Consider the following 19204-nt stretch of genomic DNA (forward strand, 5'->3'; position numbering starts at 1 on the left):
AAGACTGGATGCTGGCTTTGGTAGAGGTGGGGGTGATTTAATACACAGAATAGCTTTGTTTCCCAGAGCGTTGTGGTCTTTCAGGTCATTTGAGGACTTAGGGTGGAGGAAGCCAGTCTTGCCTTCCTCATGGAGCTGTGCTTGTCCTTGCCCGGCCTGCCCCAGAGCGCATGCTAGCAGATGGCCTTTACCATCAGCCACTTCCAGCCACATTCTAGAATGAGTGTGGCCTGGAGTTTTCACTGTAGGGCGGAAACATCTTGTGGTGGAAATCATGTGTGTTTAAATCTCACGTTTGTCACTCGTTAGCGCTTGACCCTGGGCAAGTTTTTTGACTTCTTTAAGCCTCAACCCACATAAATGGTGATACTTTGTAGAGTTGTGAGGATTAAATAAGATTACAAATGTAGAGCACTCGTTTTATTTAATGTGAAATCACCTACAGGGGAATTCAGGGATTCCCACTGCCTTTGTTTCTTGGCACCTTCCTTCACCAGCTTCTCACTCCTTTGTGAGAAGTAGATAGTGCTGGAGACAGCTGAGGGATGCACCCAGCTCAATCCGGCTTCTCAATGCCCCAGAGTCCTCCACATCCCCCTCAGTTTTTCCCTCTATGCTCTTGTCTCTCACAAAGATCATCCTTGCGACCTCCTATCCCTTGGGCTATTCTTCGCTGCATTGGGCCTTGGAAAGCGTTCAGAGGGTTGGGCACCCGGCAGCCTAGTGTTTGCACTTGCCCTGGAGCGCTCTGCTAAGTCCACATTCTTACCCTGTGCTGAGGGACAGGAAGAAGGGCTCATTTTATAGAACACATTTCTTCCTCATTCTGCTGGTTTATAACTTTGGCCTCCAGGAAAGAATGGACGGATGGGCACCTCCACCCTATTAGTGCGCTCTCGCTCTCTCTCTCTCTGTCTCTCTCTCTCTCTCTCCTTCTCTGTATGTGTGTGTATATAGCAGGAGCAAGGGGCAGGGTCAGCTGTGTTGAGGACTAGGAGGTAGATGGTCTACCCATATCCAAGGTGGGAAGACCAGGAGAAATAAGAGAAGTAAATGGACAGATCCTCTAAAGTCATCTTTTCCTTGTTCCAGCACACCAAGGCATTGTGCATATGGTCTTGGATCTTTGTTCTCTGTTAGCCAAGGGAAAACATATATGGAAAGAAAGAACGCTCGCTGAGATTAACCTAGAGGGGGCAGGAGCCAGCATCCTGATATCTAGGCTAGGCCAGCATGGTACCAGCAGCAGAATGTGGGCTGTGGACATGCACTTAACGTTTCTGATCAGTTTTTACTCCCTCAGGCTTGGGGGCTGCAAAGGAAGCTAGCCAGGTTTCTGGGAAATTTTGAAGCACTTGGAAATATGATTGAAACAGAAAATCCCTCTGAGTGGAGGAACTGTGTAGGCTGTGTATAGAATCTGTGGATTGGGACCATCCAAGGAATCAGTGTCTGGAAAGAAGCACAAGCTGGTGTGATGAAGGTTCCCATGATGGGTAAGGACCACCAGGGAAGGTTGGAGAAGAAAGGTTTAAAACTGACAAGGAACCTCCAACCCACCTTAGGGACAATTTGGGTTCTTTAAAGTTCCATTTGGATCCCAGTCCCTCAACGAGCACTCGAACTTGCCCCTGTTTATCCATCCCATCTGCCATGACCACATCAAGCTTCCCCTAAGCGAGGCTCTTCTTAGAACATTATTTGAGTTATACATTAAAGTGTTAGGGTGCCTGGTGGTCTAGGCTCTTTCTAGCAGGTCTTGTTCTCTGAACCTCTAGAGGAGGGAATTTTCCCTGCTGAATATTGCTGAGAGGAAAGGTCCGGAATGACCTGGCCAGTGTCTAGTGTGACCACTCTGCCTCTGAGCTATATTTGACTGAGTCAGGTGGTTGGTGAGTCCCACACGTCCTCTGGATTGGGTCTACCTGCAAAGGAGAGGAGTCAGCCTGTAGGTTTTATTGCCACCACAACCAGACCTGTCAACTGCCTTCATTGTCTGGGAAGATTGAATCAAAGGAGGGCAGAGAACCTTGGGTTTCCAACGCATTCTATGAGCGCTCAGGTTCTTCCTGTGGTGCTTTGTAGGAACAAAAGAACAGAACAAACATGTTGGAGTACTGTCCCTAACATTTATTCTCAGGTGGTGACTGGGAGGGGTGAGGTGTAGATGTACTTCCTCTCTTCTCGTGGAGCCTTACTGAGGACAGGATCGTCGTTCTTGTGTTTATCAGCTGAGAAGGGCAGTCTTGCCATCTTAAAGACCTGCCCTCCAGCCCCTTCAAATGCCACACCTCGCAGGAAGCACTCTCTCCATAACTGTTCAGAGAATCCCAACCAGAGGAGCTCCCGCACTTCTCATATTAACTCCGATTGTGCTGAGGGGGAGGGGAGGAGTACACAAAGCAGGAGGTGGGTGGGGAGGCTGGGGTCACACAGCCCAGCAGGGGCACGCCAGGTGAGGTGCTCCGTAAGCACAGGCTCCCTCCTCCCTCCCTCCCCGCAGTGCACCAGGCTCTGATGGGGCCCGTCCCCCCGCAGAGTTCAGAGGCATGAAGTCCAAGGACAGAACTGCACGAGTATGGACACAAAACACCAAGCAAATTGAGGGTGGGCTCCTGGCCATCCTGGTGAGGGAGAGGCTCCTTTAGCCAAGGCCATTTCTGGCTTCTCAGCCTCCAGGGTATGGGCTCTGAGCAGCAGTGGGGAGCCGGGCTTTTTGGGGCAGCTTAGTGCTGGGAAGACCTCATCCCCTTCTCCCCAGGGCTGTGTGGGAGCACAGGCACAGGGCTAGGGAGGGCTTGTGGTCAGCGAGGGGCAGAGCCCACGGAGAGACCAGAGTGGACCGCAGTTTCGTGAAAGCAAAGTTATAGCTGCCACTTGTGCCTGTGGGCAGAGCAGGTGGTAGAGGGGCCTCCAGGAAAGGGCCGGGGACACGGTGTCCAGCACTGAGCACAGCGCACTCGGCCGCGGCCTCTGTCTGTCTCCGCACCCGCCCACCTCTGGCACACTGCACCTGGGGACCCAGATTTGTGCTTGATCAGAGCTTCGAAGGAAGGCGGTGGCAGAGGTGCTGGGAGGCTGTCCTGGAGGTGGCCAGTTCTGCGGTCCTCTGCAAAGTACCCCGCGTCCCTGGACAACTGGAACCTGCCCTGCCCTCTTCCCTGGCCCATCCCACCCGCGGTGTGTGATCCTCAGACGTGAGTCTGCATCCGCCGCTGCAGGGGCCGACTGGGGTCAGAGTTCTGGGACGAGGACTGGGAGTGGTGGGAGGAGGAGGCAGAAGCCTTGCTGGCCTTGTCGAACTGCACGTAGCCGTCCTGCTTGCCGCTGCTGCTGACGCTGCTGTCACACTGCGTGTCCAGGAAGGAGCTGCTGTCGCTGAGGGAGCCTCTCTGGAACTCCCGCTCACAAAGCTCGATGGACGAGCTGCCCATCCCCAGCACGAACCGCTGCCCGTAGTCGTAGAGGCGGCCCTGGCCGCTCAGGGTGCTGTAGATGTTGGTGAAGGACATGCCTGTGGGCACACGCTGCTTGCCCGCAGGACGCAGGTCGGGCTGGCAGCTGGAGAGGGAGATGGTTGGGGTCGAGTGGTGCTCTTTGAAGGTGTTGACGCTGTAGTAGCCATTGGTGGGGTCCTGGGTGGGCGAGAGAAAGAGGAGCATCACCTGGTGGAGCCTCCACTGGACGTGGCTGGGGTTTCCAGGCTGAGCCCGTCCTCTTATGCGGGGAGGGAAGAGGGAAAGCGGGAGGAAGGGAGTGACCTGGTAGGGAGCAAACTCGGGGGTGAACAGCTGCGGGGAGGGTGCAGGGGCAGAAGGACACTGAACAGGAGACGGCAGAAGGGGAACTGCGGACCCCAGGAGGGGAGGGCCGGCAAGGGTGAGGGCCAAAGGAGGGAAGCAGAGGCTCTTGACTGGGTTTATGTCAGGGCGATGCAAGGTCATTTGAAAGTCAGACTTTTTAATTGTTTTTATCCAGAATGTGGATGCTTCATTTTGAATCTACATGTGAGGAGGCTGTGGAAGAGAACTGGGGAGTCTCAGCATTAGCTCTCTCAGCCTCCTCAGCGTTGGGGTGGGGAGAGCAGGTGCCTTAGGCAGGGACGGGTACCTGCCACCAAGCTGGCCTCTGGCCTTCTCTTCTCGACTTGCTGTCATTTGTTGTATAGATTTGGGGTTTGGGCCATCAGAGCTTAAGACCAGATTCCACGGCTGTGTCTTATAACCTGGGGCCCTTCTTACCTTCAGGTTCTGAAACTCTTTCTCCTCTTCTTTGAGGACCTCCAGCTGTTTCAGGACTGAGTCTTGCTGGAATTCACCCCGGTCCATCTGCAACCCAAAAAAGGCTGCTCAGTGGATAGGAAGTGGCTAACCCTCCACTTCCCCCAAGGAAAAGATGAGATCAGAAACTCAAAAGATTGCCCTATATAAGCCCCACAACCCTTCACTGCCTGGACCGTGTGAAAGACTCAGGAGGAGTTCCTGGACCCCCATCCTAGGAGACAGGGAAGCAGTTGAGGGGGATGGGTGGGTAGGTGAGGTGAGGGGCAGTTAGGGGAGGCGAGGGGCAGGTATCCGAGGCCATACTTTCCTCGCTTGGGCGAGGGCATCACCAGAGATCTCACATTCCTGATTCAATTCCATTCACTCAACGTTTGTTGTAAAATGCCGGCCAGGTGCTCTGCTAAGGACCAGGCATCCACAGATGAACGTGCATTAAGATACAGCTCTGCTCATCAGGGAGATGGACTTGCAGATAAATAATTTCGGAATGTCAGCCACTGGGCACGGCCAGGCTCCTTAGGGCAGTTTCTTACCCAGTGTGCAGGCCTAGTGCAGGCCTTAAGGAGTCACAAGGAATAACCATCTGTGAGATGCTGGCGACATGGGCCACACCTGTTATTCTAATGAAAAGTTATCTTCCTTAGAGATGCCAAACAGCCTGAGGGCAAAGATCGCTTCCTGCTTGTTTCTGGGTACCCCCACACCTGGTTCAGTGCTTTGCATGTTGTGGTCACTGACCTTGCATGCTTTTGGGATGGAATCTCTTAATTATTTGATTTGCCAATGCCTAGCACAGTGCCTAGCACAGGACACAATCGAGCTGCTTCAGATGGTGTGTATATGTTGAATGAATAGGCAAAGTGGCTTAGCTCTAAATTACTAAAAATTAACATAATTATTAGACGTAAGATGAAAAAGCATACTCCACACGCAGTGGGCGTATGAATTAACCTGAATAACCACAGTGACGCTTAACCTGTGACACACGAGAGGTTTGCCATGCGTCTCTCTGCTAGTTGCACGGTATAGGTAGTAGGTTCCCTCCTACTTTCTGGGCCGGGATGTTTTTTCTCTCTTGCAACTTGCTTTCCTCGTTTCTTTTCGGAACCCCGTGGAATCAGCCAAGGTGCTGCCACCCTGCTGCCTCCTCACTAAGGAGACCACGTGGTTCATTTTTCCAGTAAATGCTCTGACACTGTCTGGATTGGAGACCTTCTTTCCCATCAGATTCAATTTCTAAGTCTGCCTCTCCTTGCAGATGGGTCTGTCTTGGGGCCAGGAGGTGAAAGGAATGGGAGAATGACGATCTCCTCAAGGGGTGGCTTAGCCCTGAGCCCTCAGCAAGTCCCTTCTGCTCCCACCTCACACTGAGCGGCCCGGCCCCCACTCTTGCCTGTGGGTTTGGACTAAGGGATGTGGAGACAGTCTGAGGCAAACAGAATGTCCCAGTGGGAGAGAATTCAAGGTCCCATTTGGGATGAAGGACACACCTGATTAAGCTTAAGTATAGAGACATCATCCCTTCTGAGGTCTAGGCTGTGGTTTCCTCCCTCGTAAAAATTAAACACTCCACTGTGTCAGGCCCTGTGTTAGGCCCCAGGGGAAATAGATGAGCGTAGACTCGAACATGACCTTTGCCCTCGAGGATCTCTGGGATAACTGGGGAAGCTAACATGGAATTGGGGGAATGCACTATAAGGAGGCACATACAAAGTGTTTTGGGAGAGCAGAAGGTACACAGCTCTGCCAGGGGTGGGGAGGACAAGGCCGGAACATCTTGGAGTTGATTGTTATAGGAGAATGTGAAATTCAACAGACAAAATTAGCAGGCAGAGGGAACAGCCGGTGCACAGGTCTTTGAAGTCTAGAAGACTCGAAGGCCAGGAGTCAAGCTCTTTGGCATGTCTGGAAGGCCAGATGCACTTGGCTGGAAAATGGAGCTGGAGAGGTTGGTGGCTGCCTGGCATTGAGGAGTCCTGATGACACACCAGGAAGTTGGACTTTGTCCAGCAGATGTGGGGAGCCACCGAGGAATTTTAAGTGGGCAAGTAACAGGACCAGATTTGCATTTTAGAAAGACTCTTTTCTCAAGGCTCTCAAGGGTGGATTGAGAAAAGAGACAAAAGACTAGAAGGCTGAGACCAACTGAGAGGCTGCTGTAATCATTCAGGGGAGGAAGGACGAGGCCGGAAGTAAAGAAGTGATGGTGGAGGACAGGTGGGGCACACAGTTGAGACACTTTTTGAAGTGGAATTGACAGGACCTGAAAATCAATTGGAGAGAGAAAGTGTAGCCAAGGGAAAAGTCAGTTTGATTCAGTAAATGTCCGTGAGCCTCTACCAGGGTCTGTGTAAGGCTCCGAAGACCCCGGGATTAACACAGCAGCAGCTGCTCACCCTCTAGCAACATAAATAGCTAATATTTGTTGACCACTTATTGTGTTCCATGGGCTTCAAGCCCTTCTGAATTTTGCCCACTTCACCCTCACCACAGCCCTGTATACTGTGGCTTTCAGACCCATTTCATGGATGAGGACCCTGAGGCACCAAAAAGCCCATCTACTGTATCCCTTGCTTCGCCGCCTCCACTCCAACATGTTACAACCAAGGCAACCAGAAACTTCTAGCATGGTTGTCTTGGTTTCTGCTTGGACAACTGGGTAGAATGATGGCCCATAAATGGGGATTCGGAAGAGGAGGAGCAGGCTTAATGTGGGTGGAGAAGGGATGAGTTCACTTGCAATCCAGTCCTCAAGGAGGAACCTGTGTTTCGTGCAGACTTTGTTTTGGTGGGGTGTGGCGGATGAGGGAGAGGACTTGTACTGAATATCTATAATAGCTATGTGTGTGTGTGCAGAGGGTGGGGTGGGGGATTATATGTTATATAACAGCATATTGTGGGAATTTATGCATATGTCTTTTCTCCTTACGGAAGAGCCAGGCTCTCTGAAGGCTGGACTGCAACTTTTTCATTGCTGTTGTTTTGAGATGGAGTCTCGCTCTCACCCAGGCTGGGGTGCAGTGGCCTGAGCTCAACTCACTGCAACCTCCACCTCCCGGGTTCAAGCAATTCTCCTGCCTCGGTTTCCCTAGTAGCTGGGATTACAGGCGCCCGCCACCACACTCAGCTAATTTTTGTATTTTTAGTAGAGATGCGGTTTCACAATGTTGGCCAGGCTGGTCTTGAACTCCTAACCTCAAGTGATCCTCCCAATTCGGTCTCCCAAAGTGTTGGGATTACAGGCGTGAGCCACTGCACCTGGCCTGCACTGCATCTTAGATGCCTTTGAGTCTCCCAGAACACAAGCACAGTATAGCAGGCACACAATCACATTTGTTGGCTGACAGTGTGTGCCTCACCTATTGTGGGGTGGGCGGGGAGCATCTTGACCGCTGCTTTGCTTTTTGGAAGCATCTAGGTCATTGAGAAGCCTCTAGTCCCAGGACCTTCTGGGAATGGGGTCACGGGATGGGATGGGGTGTAATCGCACTCTTACCATTAGCTGCTTGATGGTGGAGTGCTCCTCAGCCTCCCGACCAGAGGCCGGTTCCTTGTGGACAATTTCCACTCGGATATCATTTTTGGCTGACACAACACCTTTGAGATCTGGAGATAAAATAGTAAAGTATAGATGATAGATTTAGTTCTTCCTTTTGAGATGTCAAGCTCCCTTGCAGTCCCCTGCCTCCACTCTGCCACCCTCTGCATTTCCCCTTCAGCCCCTGAACTCAGCAGCTTCACTGGCCCTTCACCAACAGAACCTTCATATGGAGATACTGTGGACATTTGGGCCTCAGAGGAGGCTGACCCCATGGGCGGCCTGGATCCTGTCACATGCCCCTCAGCCATGCACCCTTGGCTTGAAAGATTGTCTTCAACCACTTGTCCATCTTACTGAGCTAGGTCCTTTTCATCCTACTGAATTCTCACTTCCTTCTAGAATTCTTCTCTGACTTACTCTACCAGGCAGACTCTGATCCCTCCATTCATAGAACCACAAATTTCAGTGTTGGAAAAGACCTTAAATTGCCCATGGCCAACCCCCATCTAAAGAGAAACACCCCTGAGGCGCTGGGCGGCTTCTCTGTCGACGCCTCCGTGATGGAAGCTTTACTGCTACTTCTGCAGGAGGCAGCCTGTTTCTAGTTGGAGAACTCTGTTAGAAAATTCTTGGCTGGGTGTGGTGGCTCACGCCTGTAATCCCAGCACTTTGGGAGGCCAACGTGGGCAGATCACGAGGTCAGGAGTTTGACACCAGCCTGACCAACATGGTGAAACCCTGTCTCTATTAAAAATCCAAAAATTAGCTGGGCGTGGTGGTGGGCGCCTGTAATGCCAGCTACTGGGGAGGCTGAGCATGAGAATCACTTGAATGAACCCGGGAGGCGGGGGTTGCAGTAAGCTGAGATTGTGCCACTGCGCTCCAGCCTGGGCAACAGGGCAAGACTCCGTCTCAAAAGAGAAAAAAAAAAAAAAAAAAAGGGAAATTCTTGAGGAGCTGGCGCTGTGGCTCATGCCTGTAATCCCAGAACTTTGGGAGGCTGAGGCAGGCAGACCACTTGAGGCCAGGAGTTCGAGACCAGCCTGGGCAACATGGTGAAACCCTGTCTCTGCAAAAAATTAAAAAAATAGCCAGGCATGGTGGCACACGCCTGTAATCCCAGTGACTCAGGAGGCTGAGGCACGAGAATTGCTTGAACCTGGGAGGTGGAGGTTGCAGTGAGCTGAGATCATGTCACTGCACTCCAGCATGGCCAAAAGAGAGAGACTCTATATAAAAAAAATCATATATATATATATGCATATATATGTGTGTGTGTATATATATGTGTATGTGTATATATTTATATGCTCCCCTATAATTTCCACTGAGAGGGTGGTGATAGAGGTCCTGAGACCACATTATTGCTGGGGTGGTCACGAGAGCCAAGGCTGCTTAGCTCGGAGTGCAGAAAACGCAAGGGGAACAGCTTTCTTCAGACATGTGCAGGCTGCTGAGTGGAAGAGGAGGAGACCATTCCGGTGATTCATTTTGTGCATTACACTTATACAATGTTAGTGCCGGATGGGATCATCAGGGTCATATCCTCATTATAAATGAGGAAACCAAGGCCTGGAATCGCTGTGGCTGGCCCAGGGTGGGACTGGAACACTGTTCTCTGCCATCCAATCTCTCACACGTATCTCCTGGGTGCATGCAATTCTTCAAGCATGCACAAACACTAGAATTTTATTGGTAATCACTGAAGACCTTTAAACGTTTGCTCAAAGCATTTCCTTTATTGCTTCCCCATCCACTCCCCAACAGCTATGTGAGTGACCCGATTTTTCTGGTGAGACTAGCAGCTCTTTAGTTTATTTTTATTTTGTTGTATAGATGGGGTCTTCCTAGACTAACAGCTCTTGTAGAGCAAGGATCAAACCACAAACCACTTTTCCCCCTATCTTTCTGTACAGTTCCTGATCGAAAGAGCTATGTGTTCAATCCAAAATGCTGGCTGCCCTGCAGATGAAGCTCAGTCTAGTCCAGGTCAACCTCAGCCTACTGCCCACTCTGCCAGACGCCATGTTGCCCAGGCTCACATACACCGATACATCAGACCCAATCCCTGCCCCAGGAGCTCACAGCACTGTTAGGAACCCTGCTCATTGCACTCCTGCTTACTTGCTCTCCGGGGCAGCCTAAGCCTGGCCTTTTTCTCTGTCCCCCTCCCTGAGATCCCGGATCTCCCTCCCGTACTTCTCTGGGAACGGGCACAGCAGAAGGCCACGATGGTTGCCATAAGGACGAGGAAGGCCACGCCAGCTCCTACGGCCACCCCAATGATGACGGCCATCGGCACAGACTCTGTGGGAGAGAAGCGGGCACAGCTGACGAGGGATGGGGAATGGCCTACTATCCCCCCAAGATCTCACCCCGTTCCTGTGGGCGCAGCCCCTGCCACATGGGGCCCTGCTAGGAAATGCCTCCCTTGGGCCTGGGCAGGCACAGGCCGAGTCCAACCGGGGTCAGCTCTAGCTGGGACTGCAAAGACCAGGGTGGAGGACACAGGGGTTTGGTGGGTGGGGGAGAGGGCGGGGGAACTGAGGCAAAGGGCAGAGGAAGGAGAGCGAGGCAGGCAGACACGGAGAAGGGAGGGCCAGGGGACAGGAGGACCGGAGATGAAGGGTGAGGCTGGCACGATGGAGCTCTCTCTGGCATTAAACAGGAATGCTCTATCACACTTTGGCCAGTGAGTCATAGGCCTTGGCTTTTTTTGAAAAACGACTATGGTCACTTCCCTTGTTTGTTCAGTATGTTCTCTCCTTCCCTTCCCTTTCTCAGGTGAATACAGAGGACATTCGGCCCTTAGTGTTTCCAGGTCTAAGCAGCTTCCCCGCAGGTCTGCTGGGCATCAGTTGTGGCCCTCAGGTGTCCAAGTCTCAGGGGCCAGGGAGCAGGGTTACAGCTTCTCCACTGCAACCTCTTTAAGGAGAGAGGCTCCTTTCCCTCCATCTCCAGGTCTGCAGCTTCTCCCTGGAGGCCTCCCCTCTGAGCATCCTTGCACCCCTCCCGGCAAGAGAGGCCCACACACTGGGTAGGCAAGCCCTCACCCCTGCTGAGTCTCTGCAGCCTGTCTCCTGCCCAAGCCGAGTGGGGGTAGAGACAGGGAGGGTAAGGATGGAGTTGGGGGTGATCTTCCAGACAGCTCTGGCCCTTCTAGGGCTGCAAGTGGGGCCTGAGCACACGATCTGGGGCCATGAGGAGTCCATCAGGAATAGAACTAGAGAATGCTGGGGCAGGGAGAGCTTGGGGCTCTCACTGAGGTCCAGAGAAGTCAAGTGATTTGGCCAGGGACACACAGGAGCTGCACAGCCAGGGTCAATCTAGGTCTCCTGTCACTGCCCTCGCCCCTCCGCTCACCCCACTCCCACCCTGTCCAGCTCCACCCACAGAGTGACATGTGAGATCCTCCACATCTCATATGCTCGGTACCGCCCAGGCTGCCGCTGCTCCGCATCCTGGCTCCATCCCTTCTTCTGAGCAGCTGACTTTGCCTGTCTTATATCTGTAGAGTGGGGATAATGCTACCGCCCCTCTGAGAGCCGTTATGGGCTTGAGCTGGGTGAGTGTGGGCAGAGGCCTCGGAGCAGAGTCTGGCACCCAGCCCTGTTTGGTGTTTGCTGTTGTTGTTACCTGGGAAGGGGTCACCAGCAGTTCACAGTCTTTTATTTTTGGGACGGAGTCTGGCTGTGACGCCCAGGCTGGAGTGCAGTGGCATGATCTCAGCTCACTGCAACCTCTGCCTCCTGGGTTCAAGTGATTCTCCTGACTCAGCCTCTCGAATAGCTGGGATTACAGGCACCTGCCACCATGCCTGGCTAGTTTTTGTATTTTTAGTAGAGATGGGGTTTCACCATATTGGCCAGGCTGGTCTCAAACTCCTGACCTCAGGTGATCTGCCCACCTCAACCTCCAAAAGTGCTGAGATTACAGGCGTGAGCCACTGTGCCTGATCAGCAGTTCACAGTCTTAAAGGCCAGGAAAGTTCCTTTTAAAGACTGAGCACCTCCCCAGCCTACCCTGCATTCGTCAGTGTGGGCGACTGGGGACAACTAGGTATCCGTTCTGGGTTACAACCCAAAAAGCCTTTTGTTGTCTTTTTCTTTAAAGAGAGGAGAAAGACCTCAAACCCTGGCCTCTGAAGATGCTGCTGGAAGGAGGTATCGAGGGGTGGGGGTAGGGGGGCAGCCATTTGCCCTCCGGCCAGAGGAAGCTGGCGCCCCTGGCTGGCAGTGTTGTTAGTTAAGCTGGCGCATCCCTTTGCCACCCCAGAACTTGCACACGAAGCCATTCGTTACCTACCAATTAGTGGCCAGGACAACTGCAGGGGTGACGGGCAGGGGACCAAGAGGAAGTGGAGTGGTAGACACTTAGGGGTTGAAACGCGAGGTGCCCAAGTTGGTTCAAGAGTCAGACTGGGACTCAGCTGAGCTTGCCTTGCCCAATAGAGGGCAATGTGTCTAGGTTTCAGTTCCATGAGGAAAGGGAAACGTCTTTGGCAGCTCATTGACTCTCTGCTTTGGAATTGGATGGATTTGGGTTGGTTTCTCCTCAGATTCCTAGTAAGTTTCCTTGGAAAAACACAGGGCTTGTCTCAGCAGAACTCAGAGCCAAAGCATGCCCGTGGAAGGCTCCTTAACACCTCTGGGCCTCAGGGCCTTGTCTGCAGCCTGGAGAGCTGGGCAGCGGCACTGAAGGTGCCTTCCGATCCTGGGATCCCCAGCCCATGTTTCCACATGCTGCTGACGGCTGGGGGCGGGGCGCCCTCTTAGCTGGACAACGGGCCCCAGGCTGGTGGACAGGGGGAGAGCAGGGGGTCCTGTGGGGGTGAGTGCCCCGGGGTGGCATCCCTTTCCAGTCCCCAGCCTGCCTGTGTGTGTTTCCTCCTTGCCTGGCTTCCTCAGGTTTGGCCTAGGGTGCCATGCGGGCCCCTCCTCTCTGCACAGAGCCTTCCCTGCACGGCCCCTGGAGAGGGACCGGAGGGAGGGGCTGTCCCCGCTCAGCCTCCCCTCCATCCAAGGACGTGTGCCAGGCACCAGGAGTCAGCCACCGAAGGGAGAGGGTGTTGGGGAGCTCTGGATGAGTGTCCGCGGACACAGGAGACACGGAGACAGGAGACACCACCCTCAGCGTTAGCATGGGCCTGGGGAGAACGCAGCGGGAGGCTGGCAGCTCTCTGGGTTGCCCCAGCGTGGGCTGCAGGGGCCTCTGTGAGCAACCTGCGCCCTGGGTTGGTGCGCTGATAGGGGCATGTCTGCCAGGAGGGGCAGAGGCAGGGGCACGAGGATCCCACGTGGAGCTTGAGGAGGTAACACGGGCCAGGGGCCAGTGTGGCAGGAGGCCCAGGGTGGAGGACCACTCAAGTCTTCAGCATGGCCATAGAGCCTGGCTTGCTGGTCCTGATTCTCTTTTCTGGTTTTGTGCTTGGAGGTGGGGTTGAGAGCAACTCCACCCACGGGGCGTGATGACTGCTTTGCTGTGTGTGCCTGGGGAGGGAGGCGCTGCCCTGCAGCCTCAGCCTGGGGTGAGATGACACTTCCACGGGGACTGCAGGAGTAGGGAGGGGTGGCAAACAGCAAGCATGGATGCACAAGCCACAGCAGGGGCTGGGGCCCCCGGCGTCCTGGGAAGCAGTGGCCAAGCTGGTGATGATGTGAAGTAGGAAGGGTCGGAGAGAGCCTGGAAGCAGAAGGCAGTCAGGACAGGGACCAGCTGGCCCCAGAGGCCAGCTGACCCCAGAGGCCAGGAGTCAGGGCTCCTGAAGAGAAAGGATGGAAGGAATGGAGCAGGGAAGAGCGAGAGTCAGTGTCCCAGAGCGGAAAGAGTTGTGGGTTCCAGCGGCAGGCAGGAGACAGGTCTCTGGGGTCCCTAGGCCCAAGATGGCTGGGACCCCCCGCCCCCGCTGCTCTGACTACACTAAACCCTCAGGATGGGGGAGGGCAGATACATTATTGGCCAGCACTGGCCTCCCTACCCCCTGCTGGGCTCCCTCCCCAGCTAGCCAAGAAGTCCCTTCCCCCACCCCCTGCCCAGGGCCATTCTCATCATCTCCTTCCGTACCTGCTTCCAGCCCGGCTCCCGACTTCATTTCCGAACCTGTTTGGAAATAAAGCAAGCGTCTACAGCCAGGGCCTGGCTGGCCAGGGTGGGGTGGGACTGGGGATTAGCTGCTTGAGGGGGGCTGGGTGAGGGGTTCCTTTCCCAGTCGTGTCTCAGGGACCCCCAACAGATCCCGGCTAGCCCAGTTGAACTTGGAGTTCACTCAGACTGACTTAGAGACGCTGCAGGGGCTAGGGACCAGAGAGAGAAATCGTGTCTCGGAGGGGTCGGGAAGGTTGGGGTGAGAACACTTGGGGGAGGGCATGGGGGGGGGGCACCAAGGAGAAGACACGGAGGGTAGGCAACAGGGGACCAGAAAGGTTTGGGATGATGTGTGGATGATATTATGCAAATTATGTGCAAAGCATTATGCAAAGCAGCACCTATTAGGGAAGAGGTGTTGGGAGATACTGTGTGATTTGACCCATAGGTGTGATCCTGGTGTGGTCCACGGAGGCCTGGGCACCCTACTGAGACCACCCACTCGGCCTAGAATCTCTTGCTGGGCCTGACAGCCTGCCAATGGGCCTTTACCTAAGAGGGTGTCAGAGACTGCCAGGACTGAGGCCTCCTGAGCGCCCGAGGCCCATCCAAAGGCCCAGGCCCAGCTGAGCACGAATCCCTGGTCCACCATGGCTTAGCCCCTGCTGGCAAACGGGCAAGATTGACCACCCCTCTCAGAACCCAGCTTGCTGCTGGCTGTGGTGGAGCTTCCGGAGCCACCCCTCCGTGCCCCTCCAGGGCTCCCCATCCTGCTGTCTGTGCCTGAGAACTCCGAGCAGACGCTGGAGATCTGAGCATCTTTGACCAGGAGCTGGGACGTCAGCGCACGGGGGCTCCGTGGGGTGAGGCTTCTTCCTCCTCCTTCTCACCCACCCGGCTGCTTTGCCCAGCGCTGCCTTTGGGGCACAGGAGTCCCTGTGCCTCCTAGGTCTGCAGGTGGTGTGAGCCCAGCCCCCGACCCTAGGGATCTGGACAAACAAGCCCAACTCCTTAGCTTTGGAGTGGGTGCCCTCTGTGGGACTTCTGTCTGAGTAACTGGATGGGCTTGTCATCTTAACTGTGGCTGGGCCAGTTCCCAGCACACCCATGCCAGTATATCCCACGCTCCACCCAGGTATGACACCTCCCAAAGGGCACTTTGGTGTCAGACCAGGGCCCACGGCGGAGGGCAGGGCACAGAAGCCAGGGCCTCTGGAGGCTGCTGGGCAGCTTGTTATTGCCACCCGCCTGCTCACTGCTGTGGTCACCTCCTACTGAAGTATCGCCCTCAAGGGCTGCCACTCTGAGCTGTGTTCTTCCCTTTCTTGGTTCCTGGTGGAGGGTAGTGGCCCTTGCTTCAGCGAGAGCCTGGCTGAGGAGCCTTCTGGCTGGCTAGGCTGTGTGGTCGGCCAGGAGGAGCACTGTGGCTTGTCCTTGGGCCCCGGCCCACCTTGCAGCCACCCGGGCCCTGCCCCAGGCGAGGAGAGGGCCCCTCTGGCTCCATCGTTCATCGTTCCCTCACGGCCCTGGCAGCTCTCACCTTGCTCCTTGAGCCTGATGATCTCAGTGTCGGAGCCAAAGCTGTTCCAGGCCGTGCAGTTGTAGATGGTCTGGAAGTCGGCCCGCACGATGTTGCTGATGGTCAGGGTGGAGATGACGCCCTCCTCGGTGCTGATGGTCTCCACCGTGTAGCGCCCCGATGTCCCCGACTCCAGAACGTTCTCCTTCCAGGACCAGGCCTGTCCAGGGGGGCAGAATCAGGAGCAGACTCCACCAGAGGGACCCAGGACACGCCCACACCAGAGTCACAGTGCCACTGCCCTGCTCATGTTCATGCTCACTGCCACACACTAACACACGTACACTCGGGTATGTATGCAGGCACACACGCCACACACCACAAACACGCACACATGCAGGTACACACACAACACACATCACCACACATGCGCATGCACAACATCCCACACAGCACAAACATGCATGTACACATGTGCACACACAACACACAAACACATGTCTATGCACAGCACCGCACACGTGGTCAGCACATTTATATACATACCACACACCCCACAAATGTGTACACACAGCTTTGCACACACACCACAAATGTGCACCCACTATAACACACACATCACAACATACACATACCACCAATGTGTTTACACACAGGTTTGTGCACACGCACCACAAACATGCATACGCAAGTACATGTACCACAACACACATAAACATGCATCACAGCACATGCACACACCAAATCACACACAACACATCACATCGCACACATGCCTGCACACATGTGCACATGCCACAACATGCACACACATATCACAATACATGCACATCACACTTCACACTAAAAACATGATACAGACATGTACATACACATGGCAGACACGACACCACATCTACATGCAGCGCACAGACACTCCCCCAAATACATGTACACATGCACACACACACCAAGATGCACACACCATATTCCACAATACACCATACAAGCATGCTTACACGCATGTATGTACCACAACACACACTGCAACACATGTACACATTTGCCATACACACACCATCATGTGTACATACAGGTACACACACTATGACATACACAACACCATGTGCTCACACACACAAGTACACACACCACCGACAGATATACATGTTCACATATGCTCTGACACACATACACGACAACACACCCACACCACATATATACACAATCCACAAGCACAAGCACGCACACGTACTCCGGGGCATCCTCAGAGAGTCTTTTCATCCCAGAAGGGGGCCTGGGGAGCATCTTTCTGGGCAAAGTGGGCGCCCTGCTGGCCTGCGCCCTGCGCCTCCACACAAGTGTCCCCTGGGACTGCGGCTGCCTGGGTGGGTGTGAGTGAGGACAGCAGCCCCATGAATGCGTCTACCTGTGTGACGTTGTGTGTCTGTGTGAGAAATGTGTCTACAGAGCTGTGTCTGTGATCACCTTTGTCTACTTTAGTTTATAGGGCTGCTGGTTAACAGTTTTCAGAGAGCCGGCCACATACACTGTCCGCACCTCATCGTGTAAGCGCCTCGCACATCCTGGTTCAGGGCTGATGAGAGGGACTGAGTTTGTCAGACTCGGTGCTGTTGTCACGCTGGGCTGACCCATTGCTGGCTGTGGGGCTGTCCCTGTGGGGCTGTCGCAGGCACTGCAGGATGTCAGCAGCACCCTGGCCCTGCACACCCGGTGCCAGGAGTACCCTCCAAGTCACGACAACCAAAATGTCTCCAGGCACTGCCAAGTGTCCCCGGGGCCAGCGAGAACTGCCGGCCTAGAATCAGATATTTCTGGAGAGAAGGTGTGAGCATGTCCAAGAGTGAATGGAATGTTTGACAATCAGCGTGTGTTACATTTGTAATTAAAAACATTAAAGAGGAAAGTGAATGGCGAGGCATAGGTATTAGTTTTATCCGTGAGTTCTTGCAATTTTTTTGTGAATCTTTCAGAAAGCGAATGAACTGAATGCTTGAGAAAGTGTGTAGTGGCAATAATACTCTAATAATACCTTAGTTTACAGGATGACAGTTTCAGCTGGTGCAGCCTGGGTGTCAGTCCCCGCATGCACGGGTTAAGAGTGACCTCAGCTGCTCCATATCTGGGCCAACCCCACCCTCCCTGCACTGCTGCCTTGTGAAAAGGTACACCTGCCCTGCCCACTCCACCCCTGGGCATTCTTCTAGCAGGATTTTGCCAGACACTGGGAATTACTACAAATAATAGTTTTCCCCCAGTAGTGCTATAAAATGCTCACTTTTCTTTGTTTTCATGCCTGAGATCCCTCCAGTTTCAGATGGATTTGGGTACAAGACTCTGCCGCTGGATCACTAAAAATACAAAAAAACTAGCCGGGTGTGGTGGCAGGTGCCTGTAATCCCAGTTACTGGAGGTTGAGGCAGGAGAATTGCTTGAACCCAGGAGGCGGAGGTTGCAGTGAGCCAAGATTGCGCCATTGCACCCAGCCTGGGTGATAGAGTGAGACTCTGTCTCAAAAAAGAAAGAAAGAAAGAAAAAAAAAAAACCTCTGCCCTCACCTTAAACTTTGTTGTAGAGACAGGGTCTCACTGTGCTGCCCAGGCTTGTCTCAAACTCCTAGGCTCAATTGATCTTCCCACCTCAGCCTTCCAAAGTGCTGGGATTACAGACATGAGGCTCCGTGCTCAGCAAGACCCTCCCTTTAAAAAAATGCAAATACTGGCTGGGCACAGTGGCTCATGCCTGTAATCCCAGCACTTTGGGAGGCTGGGGTAGGAGGATCAATTGAGCCCAGGAGTTTGAGACCAGGCTGACCAACGTGGTAAGACCCCATCTCTACTGAAAATACAAAAATTAGCTGGGCATGGTGGCAGATGCCTGTAATTCCAGCTACTCAGAAGGCTGAGGCACGAGAATTGCTTGAACCCGGGAGGTGGAGGTTACAGTGAGCCGAGATTGTGCCACTGCATTCCAGCCCGGGTGAGAGAGAAAGACCCCAACTCCAAACAAAAAAAAAAAAAAAAAAAAAAAGCAAGCAAATACCTGGTAGGAGGTGCTGAGGGTGGACTCCTCAGTTGCCTTAGCTGCATTGCAGGGATAAGTTCTTTGAAGAAGGGAGGGAGAATGGAATGGTCACTTTAGAGGGAATGATTGATAGGGAACAGGGCAGGCTACCATGGACGGTAAAGGCCATGGAGACCTGGCAAGGAGGACTCAGGGAGGCACAGAAAGGAGTTGCTAACTATTAACTGCACTCTAAGATTTTGCTAAATACCGGCCTGGAGCCCAGGAAAGGGAAGAAGTCATTTGTCTTTTCTCTCCACTACCCTCGTGTGCCCCTCTGCCCTTAGGATGCGGAATTTGGTCAGAACGGTTCGTGTCAGAGCTCAGCAGAATGGCAGATGAATCCTGGGAGAGCACTGCCTATTCTGAGAAAGGCCTGCAATTTTGTCTTCGCGACGCTTTTCCAAGACAGCCAAGGCAGGTATAATTTTCCTCAGCAAGGAAAAGGAGCCTCGGAAGTGTGCATTGCCACCGCCCGGCTGGCCACCCAGCTATTGGCAAAAGTGACCGTCTGGCTGCTGGCCCGGCCCCCGCCCGCCCGCCCCTGGAGCACTCACGATGCGGTCCGGCGGCGGTGTGCTCCGGATGAAGCACTTGATCTGGCCCTTCTCGCCGTGGAGGGCGTGCTGGGTCTGGGTGCTGGAGATGATGGGGGGTCCTGTTGAGAGACAGCGTCCCATTAGGCACCTGGGAAGGGCACGTCGCTGCTGGCGC

At 53.9% G+C, this 19204-nt stretch overlaps 1 protein-coding gene across 1 annotated transcript in view; it reads right to left on the reverse strand.

The window, feature by feature from the left end:
* Window positions 1-2120: 2120 nt before the first annotated feature.
* Window positions 2121-19204, reverse strand: part of KIRREL3 (kirre like nephrin family adhesion molecule 3) — a 135930-nt gene continuing 118846 nt past the window's right edge. The window contains exons 10-16 of the mRNA XM_031933838.1: window positions 19048-19148; window positions 15449-15647; window positions 13888-13923; window positions 10024-10131; window positions 7780-7889; window positions 4242-4328; window positions 2121-3635 (exon numbers count right to left, since the gene is read on the reverse strand). Of these exons, the coding sequence (XP_031789698.1) occupies window positions 3192-3635; window positions 4242-4328; window positions 7780-7889; window positions 10024-10131; window positions 13888-13923; window positions 15449-15647; window positions 19048-19148 (1085 nt within the window). The 3' untranslated portion in view covers window positions 2121-3191. The remainder of the gene's footprint in view (window positions 3636-4241; window positions 4329-7779; window positions 7890-10023; window positions 10132-13887; window positions 13924-15448; window positions 15648-19047; window positions 19149-19204) is intronic.

This window comes from Piliocolobus tephrosceles, chromosome 13 (assembly GCF_002776525.5).
Source record: "Piliocolobus tephrosceles isolate RC106 chromosome 13, ASM277652v3, whole genome shotgun sequence".
NCBI classification, from domain to species: domain Eukaryota; kingdom Metazoa; phylum Chordata; class Mammalia; order Primates; family Cercopithecidae; genus Piliocolobus; species Piliocolobus tephrosceles.